This window comes from Leptopilina heterotoma, unplaced genomic scaffold (assembly GCF_015476425.1).
Source record: "Leptopilina heterotoma isolate Lh14 unplaced genomic scaffold, ASM1547642v1 Lhet_113, whole genome shotgun sequence".
NCBI classification, from domain to species: Eukaryota; Metazoa; Arthropoda; class Insecta; order Hymenoptera; family Figitidae; genus Leptopilina; species Leptopilina heterotoma.
Genome location: NW_025110832.1, coordinates 1,307,274 through 1,318,047, shown reverse-complemented (window position 1 = coordinate 1,318,047; position 10,774 = coordinate 1,307,274). Strand labels below are relative to the sequence as shown.

General features: G+C 26.5%; 1 protein-coding gene across 4 annotated transcripts; it reads right to left on the bottom strand.

Annotated features, from left to right (window-relative positions):
• Window positions 1–9,681, bottom strand: LOC122505385 (tumor protein p53-inducible nuclear protein 2). Of its 4 annotated transcripts, none has more exons than XM_043616965.1 (4): window positions 9,545–9,681; window positions 4,557–4,740; window positions 1,304–1,677; window positions 1–1,214 (listed from the first exon to the last, which is right to left on the bottom strand). In XM_043616965.1, exons 2-4 carry the CDS (start codon window positions 4,717–4,719, stop codon window positions 1,059–1,061), a joined length of 693 nt encoding a protein of 230 aa, XP_043472900.1. In that variant the 5' UTR covers window positions 4,720–4,740; window positions 9,545–9,681; the 3' UTR covers window positions 1–1,058. The 4 variants fall into 4 exon arrangements, with proteins under 4 accessions (XP_043472900.1, XP_043472909.1, XP_043472891.1 ...); XM_043616974.1 differs by lacking the exon at window positions 9,545–9,681 and adding an exon at window positions 9,315–9,538; XM_043616956.1 differs by lacking the exon at window positions 9,545–9,681 and adding an exon at window positions 9,109–9,258.
• Between the last annotated feature and the right edge of the window lie 1,093 nt (window positions 9,682–10,774).

The window sequence follows — 10,774 nt, the reverse complement described above, 5'->3', positions numbered from 1 at the left end:
TTATAGGTATATATTAAAAATGTAATTATTTTTAAAAAATTATTCAAAAATAATTTTTAAATGATTTGTCTGTAGTTATATTTTGCAAATATAAAAATCGAAATAAGTTGCTTTTTATATTAAAGAGTACCCATAGCAATTTTTGAAAATAAGTCGAAAAAAGTCGAAAAAGTCATCATATCTCAATTTCCCTGACAAAAAATGTTTTTCCTGTCATCTTCCTAACTTTACTGACATGTAGCCACTCTGATTGTATTCTTGAAAAAATATTTGCTAAATCCCAGATTTTTTTGGAGGTCTATTTTTGATAATTAATATTATTAAAGGAAATAAAATTTGTACCGTAATATTATGGTTAAAGAACTCAGAAAATCATCGAGTTTCACATATATTAAAATCAGATTGAATAAAAATACGGTTGCAATGACTTTCAGTCAAAAGTCAGTGGACTAACCTTTTTTTTAAGTCCCAAAGGTTTCTCTGTGTACATATAAATCATAGATGTTTTAGAATTTACCTCATGAGAAATTAGCATTCCAAAATAGGATAAATTTTAAAATTAGCAATAATTTCACCGGTTTGTTAAATATAAACACAGTATCTTCTAAAATTCGCACGAATTTTCATTTCGTTAAGAAATTATAATACCATTTAATGGTATGTTTCAATTTTCTGAAAGACCTAGTGTCTCAAAAAGGAAAAAATTATAAAATTATCTTTTTTTAAGATCTCATACCTTCTTTAAAGGTCTTTTTAAGTTAAATGAAAGATGAAAAATGATGCATATTTTTATGCGATTTTCTTCTGCCGACTGACAATTATGGCAAGTACTGTGGACTCTTTCTAAGTTTGTTGAAATTAGCATATATTGACATTGCATTTAATCGGTTTTCTGCTAAGCCTAATTTTTAATCTGATATCCTTATTATACTTCATGCACCTTAAGTAAACTTTAGAATTTATAATAACTCTTTCAGACAATATACTTCACTGCATTTCATAAAATAACACCTAAATGAAAAATCAAGGCATTCGCTTCCTGCTTAAATTTTAAATGACTAGCATTTCCGATCATTGTTAGCCCCACTGTTCCTAAGGCGCAGCCGATCTTGGCGCCTTGGCTGCTTACCCTTTACACTAGAGAATTCTCTTACTTTATTCCCTCGTTCGAGACGGTTCCTCTTCGATGTCTGAGTGGCGCGTTTCTCTCGAATCTGAAAAGTGATTAGCATTTATCTCTCGCTTTTTGACCTCTATACGAAATTACGTAATGCAAAAAGAAGCCTTGAGCTTTAAAATTTACCTTTTGAGCTGATCGAAGCTGGACAATTTCAATGTTTTTGTCATTGTTGGTCATTCTGTATTCTCGCTTGCGAGGGGGGTTTACTACATTGCTCACGTTTCCTCTTTGCTTATGGGATGGTTGTGCAAAAACACAGGGTAAGTTAGAAGCGGAAACGTGAATAGTAGATTCGCCAATCTCCTCAAAGGCAATGGGCGAAAGAAGAGAGGTGTCAGGTACAATAGGGTGCTTAGCAGTTCGGTAAACGGACATGCTGGGATGCTCTATGAGTAGGTCTTCCAGCGGTGACGTTTCGACATGAACGGGACTTGCTCGAGTAAAGCAGGCAGGTGGGGTGACATACCACGATTCATCCATAGAAGTTGCACCCTCAACTGGAAAAATAAGTTATACCATTCTAAAACTTTGGGAAAGATTATTAAACATCCGGGTTATTTGCATCACATCCCATTACTAGAAATCCCTACCACTCGACACTAACGAAATACCGCACATCTCAATATCTCATCGGGGGATTCTGTCAAGAGTCAATACAAAAGTCGCGATATGCAAACAGCTTAAAATCGAGTTGGACACAAATGAACCTTTTTGAAATTAACCATTGAGACGCTACCAAATTCTAACACTTTTTGGCACTCTCTTCCGGTTCACGACACATCACAAATATCTTATCGATATTCATTTATAATATTATTGTACTATAGGTATGAAAACAATTATATAGACTGCAGGGTTGCCAAGCTTTTGCTCATTTCAAATTCCCTGACTTTTCCAGGTTTTTAAAACTACATTTGATGACATCAAAAATTTAATTTTGTCTTTTCCTGACTTTCCCTTGAATTACAGACAAAATTCTTACTTTTCCTTGACTTAAAGAATATTCTCATTGAGTTTAAAAATTATTACTCAGAAAAATGTTCTATTGCTTCTTTTTTAAATAAATATTTCATCATTATTGTTTTTTCATAAGAATTAAGATTTTCAAAAATTTCAAATTCAAACTTTTTGGAAATTAAACAATTTTAAAAAAATTATTATAAAACAAGAAGAAATCCATCACTCTGAGTCTCTGACTCGGAGCAATCAATATCTTCGTGTTTTATAATAATTAAAGATGACCGACTGATAAAATTATTATTTTATATTATTATATAAGAATATTGTTACTGCAACTTCATAAAAATTATTCTCATTTCAATTCAAATATTTTCGAAAATTTTTAACTAAAATTCTTCTTTTATATTAATTATTTTTAATAATAATTTTTGAAAAATTTCTTTGAAAATTTTCAAATTCTTTTCTTTACAATTCAATTTTACGAAATTTCATCGATTATTCGGAAATTTTTCAATTAAATATATATTAGAAAATAAAAACTTCTAATAATTTCAGAAAAGTTCCATTAAACTTTTTTTAAAAAAATTAAATCTACACAATTTTCAGTTAAAAGTATGAAAAATTTAAACTTTCAAAGATTGACCCCATTTAAAAATTCAATTATTTCTAAAAATTCACACTATATAATACTTTCTCTCTAAATTTGAATTATTTCAATTTTCGAGAAATTAGATTAAAATTGTATTAAAAATAATTGAATCTCTGTAAAAAAATTTGATTGAATTGAGAAAAGTTTTTGAAAGTAATTGAAATTTCGCAAAGAATTTTTGGAAATAATTGAATTTTGAAGAAGAATTTTATTATTTATGAAGATAATTGAAATTTTTAGGAGAATTTTTTTAAACTTTAGGGAGCGTTCACAAATGATGTCTCGCTTTTGGGGGTAGGGGAGGTCTCTACTAAACGTGACACAATGTATTTTTCTCATGTGAAATTGCAAAAATTGCGTGACAGGGGGAGGGGGGGGGGGTCGAAAATCTCCAAAAATTGCGTGACATCATTTGTGAACGCTCCCTTAGACCATAATTGAATTTCTGCGAAAAATTTTATTACTTTTGAAAATAATTGAATTCTTGAAATGAATTTTAATAATATATTTCTTTTTAAAATAATTGAATTCTTTTGTGAAATTTTATTGAAATAGATATTATAAATAATTGAATTTTGATAAATTATTAAAATTAATTAAATTTCTACGAAGAATTTTATTAAAATTATTTGGAAAAAAAAAATGAATTGATAAAAAGAATTTCATTAAAATTTTTGAAAATAATTTAATTCTTTTAAGAAATTTAATTAACAATGTATTGACAATAATACTTAAATTCTAATAAATAAATTAAAGGAAGGCTTTTTAAAACAATTGAATTTCTTTGATGAATTTTAATAAAATTTTTTAAGAATTTTTCATAACATTTTTCGTATATTCCATTAAAATTGTATTAAAAATAATAGAAATTCTGTGATGAATTTTATTACTTATAAAAATAATTAAAAACCTATATAGAATTTTATTATTTATGAAAATAATTGAATTCCTGGTAAAAAATGTTATTCTTCATGAAAATAATTGAAATGCGAAGAAATTTGTAGAAAATTTGTAAATAATAGAATTCCTGCGAAATTTTTATTATTTAATTCAATCATTTAAAATCGGAATTTTCTAAAATTTCAAATTAAAAAATTTTGAAGTTCATCTATTAATTATGAAAATTGTAAACGTGACTCTCTTAAAATTGAATTAATTTTGAAATATTGAAGTAAAATTAGATTTCAAGAATAAGCACAAATAACTTGAAAAACAATAATTTTCCAGGACTCTGTTAAAAATTCCCTGACTTTTCCAGATTTTTTCAAGGTTTATTAAATTCCCTGACATTTCTAGGTTTCCAGGTTGCGTGGCAACCCTGTAGACGCTGACGGTTTGAGAAATTCCAGTATATTTCAAAGCTTTAATTTTTTCCAAAATAACTAAGATCGTTAATACTTGTTTTTCGGCAAAACAATCGGATCTTAGTGGTTTTGAAAAAAATCTAAGCGAACTTATGACTCTGAATTAAATTTTCTAAAACATACAAATCTAACAGTGAAATAAGCCATGAATTCATGGACCCTATTTAATGTTTCGTAAACTGCAACCAGATTTGGATATTTTTGTGCCAAATCGATCAACATTTATCAAAGTAGCAAAGCAATATTTTAAGTCTTCGGTAACTTTATTTTTTTGTATTAATATAAATACTTTTCAAGATGTAATTTCTCGATAATTTATCTCAGCAATGGTTCAATAGGACCACGAGAAACATAGTTATACTAAATAAATTTATTAATTAATTTAAGGATTTTTGGAAAGTACCTGTTCGGTCAATGAGAATCCAATCATTTTCTTCAACTTCAATTTGTTTTAGCCTGGTTTGTGCGATGTAGTTATCAATGTTTTCAACATTTATATCGTCCCTGGGCTCTGAATTGTCAGAAACACTACTTCTAAGTAAATAATTTGCTAAGCTGTTCAACATCTCGATCCAGTTGGTACTTATCTGAAAATTATTAAAATTTCCAATTAGAAAACACATAGAGAATTTCTGCTTAACAAGTATTTAAAAATTTGCATAAAGAAAGAGAAATACGATCAATTGTAAGTAGCGTTCGAACATGAATGGTTCCAGTTCGAACACTAATCAATATAATTTGATAATTTTACGCAAACGTCTAAATTTTAATAAATTGTTCTTCTCTCGAAGAAAATACGATTTTTTGAGGTTCTATTAAAATTCAATTATTATATATTTATTAAAATTAGAAAAATTAAATATTCCAACGGTTTATTATTTAATTTAAAGTTAAGACAGGGGATCTGTAAAAGTTAATATTTGAAAAATTTCATTAAATTTTCTGAGACAATTCATAACTTCTTGGTTCAGTTCGCGCAAAGTTGCTCAATTGCGAATTTTACAGTATACAGATATACTCTTTTAGTACCAACAAGTGATGCAAAGAAGTGTTATTCAAATAAAAAATAGTGGACTAGATTATTGTTTTATATATACATGATTTTGGCAAAGTTGCAAGCAATTGAACATCAGAAATATAAATTCGCAACGGTATGTCATTTGAGGGTTAAAATAATCAGAAGTATTTTGTCAAATTCTCAAGTCACAATCTATTTAAAGTGACATGAAAAATTTAATAGTCCTGTGATCTTAGTTGAAAAAGAGAACAAATTTCGATTTAATTTCGAACCGAAATTTTATTTTTTAGTATAGAAATAAAGTAACTTTTTTTGCGCCAAAAATCATATTTTTGCCTTCTTTCACTTTTATTTAACGTCAAAATAGTCATTTGAAAAAAAGAGCGACTAGTAAACAAATTTTAGAAATTTAAAAATAATATCTCAGCAGCTCCAAAAGCTTACTCATTGTGATACACAGCCTCCGCAAAAAGCGAGGCAACAAGTCCGTCTTTTGTCAATTTTATTATAAACATATGTATACATTATATTTGACATATTTTTGTGAAAAATGGTTTAGATAAGAATTAAATTCGACTATAATACTCGATAATTTGTGAAGAAAAGCATTATAAATCGAATAGTTTCTGAAATAAATCTTCTCTAAGTTGACCCTTTGTCAAGTTAGATAACAAGTCCAGTCTTCTATTGATAATAAATATTTTTTTACTTTGAAACGTAGGCGTTCAAAACTTATTTAAAGATTTTTAAATTCTACGTAAAACCAAAGATAAAAAAACATTTAACCTTCAAAAATGTCCTGAGTTACATTTTTTTAAATATCTATTTTTACTAAAACCTATGGATGACTGTTCTGCATGTGACACTTTCGAACTTCGAATTTTCAATTTATTTATTCTTTGCAATTGTATCGTTTTTTTTAAGTTACTTAATTTTCAATTTAACTCAAATTAAAGTTAAACAAAATTATTTCTTGGAAATATTAAAGTTTGACTTTTGACTTTAAGAAGAGAAATAAGTTTGATAACTTTTTAGTAAATTATTCTCTATAAAATTTAACTTGCGAGTTTTTTTTATAAAAAAAATACACTGATATCATTCCCGTAATTCAAAATAAAATGACATCCCTATTGTTTTAAAAGAAAGAAATTTGAAAAAAAAACTTTTTTAATCGCAGAGGGTCGATCTAACCCATTACTTTTTTTTAATCAAGTATAATTATACAAAATGACTGTATCGATTGCCATCAAACTATTCTGAGGTATAATGTAGAATCAATACAAATAATTGATAAGAAATTGAAGTATATTGACATTTTTAAACAGTTTTAAATAATTTGCGAATAAAATTGCTTTGAAAAATTGAATTTTAGGGAAGAAATTGTAACTTTTTTTTTGTAAATTTTTGATATTTTAAGCTAAAAATTTATATATATAATTATGAAAACTTTGAAAGTAACTAATAAAAAAGTAGTTTTATGTTGAATGTTAAAAAACAAAAATTTTGTTGAAAGTGCATACATGGTTCAAAAACTAACCCAACACTGATTTTGAATACTTCGCATATCGATAGTTGGGCACTATGCAGTTTATAACAAGCGGTTGAAACAATAGTTTGAAACTTTGAGGTTGATGCTCGCAACGTTTTTAAAAAAGAAAAAAATATAGTGCGAAAATATACTTTAATTTCAGCTTCAAATTCATATTATTTTTCTTGATGAAATTAAGGGTGAATTTTTTTTCTTTTCGTTAGTTTATTTTTGCACGCCTCGAATCGAATAGCGCAGAAAAAATTAATTTAAATAAAACTGCATTTTATTTATTTAAAATTTTTTTTAAAAATTTAATCCAAACTGTATAAATATTAAAAATGATTCCAAAAAATTTTAATGTTATTTTCTGTTTGTATTTGAATTTTCGAAAAAATGTACATAATTAAAAATATTGAAAATAATTGAAATTTAAAAAATTAGAATGAAAATATTCTAAGAAAATTACCCTTTAAAAAATATTTGTATATAATATTTAGAAGCTAATTTTCATTAATTTTCAATTTCAAATTTACGCTTGAAGATTTTTCATTAAAATCTTTGAGAATTTAATTATTTCCCAAATTTGCAATTAAAATTCTTCAAAAGTTGATTTAAAAAAATTTGTAATAAAGTACTTAAGAAAAAATTAATCAAAATCTTTTTAATTGTATATTTTAAAAATTTAATTAGAAAAATGATATGATTCAAAAATAATTTTTGAAAGATTTCTCTATAGTTATTTTTCACACTATATAAAAATCGAATTAAGTTGCATTTTATGTTAAAAATGTGTTAGTTTGTTGCAATATTTGGATAAAAAGTAAAAAAAGTTGCAATTTTGGAAAATTTTTGAATTTTTAATTAATTTTTTATAATATTATTATAATAATTATAATATTCTTATAATATTAATTAATAATAACATTTAATTTAATAATATTAAATTATATATAATATAATATAATAATAATAATAATAATAATAATAATAATAATAATAATAAAATTATAATCTAATTAATTTTTTCTAAAAAGTCGAAAATATAATATTCGAGGCCCGTTTTTGAGACAAAGGAAAAAAGATAATTTTATTGTTTTAGGAAATTTTGTTAATAAGTATATGGAGAAAAAATTAATTAGGTAAAGAAAGGAACCAACTGTCAAGATATTATTATTAATCTGATACTTATCTGAAGTGTCAATTCAATTACGCAACATAATTATTCACCTATATCTGATTGAATATTATAACATAATAATATTATTATTGAATTCACTTTAATGTAAATATTTAATATAATTTTTTTATGCGTATAGAAAAATATTATGTTGAAGAATCTAGTTTTGTAGATTTTGTAAAAAAAAATAAATTTGTATAAATAAAAGTGAGTAAATTTTGAAGGTTAAATGCTTTTTTATCTTTTGTTTTACGCAGAACTTAAAAATATTTAAAACAGTTTATGAACGCCTACATTTAAAAGTCAACAAAAGCTTAATACTTAAGAGAAAACTGAAACTCTACAATATAACCTGAAAAAGGGTCAAAAGGGAGTGTATATATTGGAGGCACTTTTTTTATAATAGGTATGAAAAATTTAGCTTTCACTTTTTTATGAACCACTTTTTCGAAAAAAAAATTACGTCATGCACAAAAAATTGAAAACAACTAATTTAAAAAATATAAAAATAATAATTCTTTGACGCAAAAATGTTACCGAGAGGGAAAAACTGACATAAATTTTATTTTTGGCACTTATTTCAGGAAATATTTCCGGGTTCCGTTAGCACTTCGTGAGTATCGAATTCGATACTTCATTTTAGCTTCGAAATGACGCTATTAGACGAATAGACGTCAAAATCGAATATATCTAAAAAAATTCTCATTTGACTGCACTAAAAATAATTTTTTTTCACCGTAAAAAATGTTTAGTTGTAAAAAAGAATTCACAAACACTGAAGTAATACTTTGAAACGAATCTAATTGAAATAAAGAACTTATTGATGCTATATGTTAAAACGTAATATATATTATTTCACAAGATCCAAAAACAGTTCGTTCACTATTACGAAACTGTATACATACAAAAGCCGTATACACTTTGTCTTAAAAATAGTATCTAGTAAAACAAATTAACTATTATGACATTCGTTTAACAATCAAAGAAAATCCACTTTTATTCTGTCAAAATAAATTTTCAAACACATCACTAACGATCAATATATTTGCTAGAAAATAGGCTTCAAACAATTATCGATCGGAAATTGAAAATTATATTTTTATTCACATTGACAATAAAATATATATTTTTAAAAAATTAGATTTACTGTTAAACAAATGAAATTTAAAATGCTCGAGAGAATATGCGTTTTAAGACTTTAGACTCTTTAGAGAAAAAGAATAATGTACCTTCCCAAAGCGCATAGACGTCATTTATCGTGAACGTTTAAAGTGGAAAATTGTGGAGCTGTATGAAAAAGAAATCGAAATAAAATGACATACAGACACAACTATAAAACAGATACTATTATAAATATCGAAGTACGTAATGACGCATATCTCCCACCAACCTCATTAAGTTCGCATGTAATTGAGAGAAAATAAAAACCACTTACTTTGCAATGTTTAAATACCTGATACTAACGATTGACACATAAGAAAAAAATGTTGAAGGTTTGTATACATATATTATGAGCTTATAACATTAAAATGGGTTTACGAACTTTGTCCAAAAAGACAGATATAATCTGAGTAAAAAAGCACGAATTCGCAAACTAGTTGTGACACGAATTATGAAAATCAACTATTAAGTGTTACGAGAGATAAATAATTTGTCTAATTCTACCTTCTAAGAATTCACAACAGAAACTATCCGTCAGCTGATTTCAACTGACGTATGACGTCGATAACAGCTGAGAAGATTGAAAGAAAACTGGAGAAGAGTGAGGGAAAACGATGATCAAACTACCAAGGTCCCCCCACGCGCAGATAATTATTGTAGTCGTCCAATCACAAACCAGTACTCAATATACGACCATTTTGAATACCGCGTGCTTTCAAATTGTAAACACTTATGAATTGTTTGCAGGCTTTAATTAGCGAGAACAACAATAACAATTTAATAGATAATTTAATAATTATAGCAGAAAAAATTCTTATATTGCATATAAAAACACCTTTACAGCTAGATGTCAACACGATTTCGACATTTTTCAGTAAATTTTTACCTGGCAACACACCTTAATGTAGCGTTCACATGCTTGCGTTCTAATAGCACTCTAAAGGAGCGTCTACAATAGGTGACAACTGACAAGGGTAGGTGGCCAAAAGACAAACTTGCGCCTGTATTGACAGAAATTTAGCGACTTTTCTAAGTTTGAGATGTTGGTAAAGTGGAAATTTGCCCATATGAAAATGTCACATAAAAATTGTATTTAGCATAATTATGAACATCAATGAACATTCTGACAAACAAAAATTCTGTTTTTGAACATTCTGTTCATTCTGTTCAAACAAAAATAAAATGTAATTTAAAAAATTGCGCAGATGAAATTTCTATTTCAGAGAAAACAAAATTCGGTTAAGAAAGAACTCTTTCTAATATTTTTTATGATTATTAAAAATTCCTCTGACATTCTCGCAGTGATTGCCTTTTAAAAATGGCTGATTTCAAAATGATTTTTCTCCTAATTCGGAAAGTTATTGCAAAATCTGAAAAAATACCAGATATCCTGAATATTTTATCTTTCATTTACGCACAAGAAGTAAAAGATTTATTTACATTTACAACGACAGGAAGTAAAATAGAAAAAAGTTAAAGTTTTAAAAGGCGATTACTGTCTGAAATTGCGCAACACCGTTAAATTGGAAAGCTCATGTCATTTAGATAATAAAAACTGTATAAAAATTGACTATGTATTTAAACAAATTAAAGCAATAAAAAAATTACACGAGAAGCGTGTAATTGAGCCAATTACTGCGACGAAAATAGCGTGTATTTAGAGGTTATGTTGCTCCCAGTAACTGAAGCACATGCATTCAATCGAAATGTACCAGTTGCTATGCGATAAGCAAT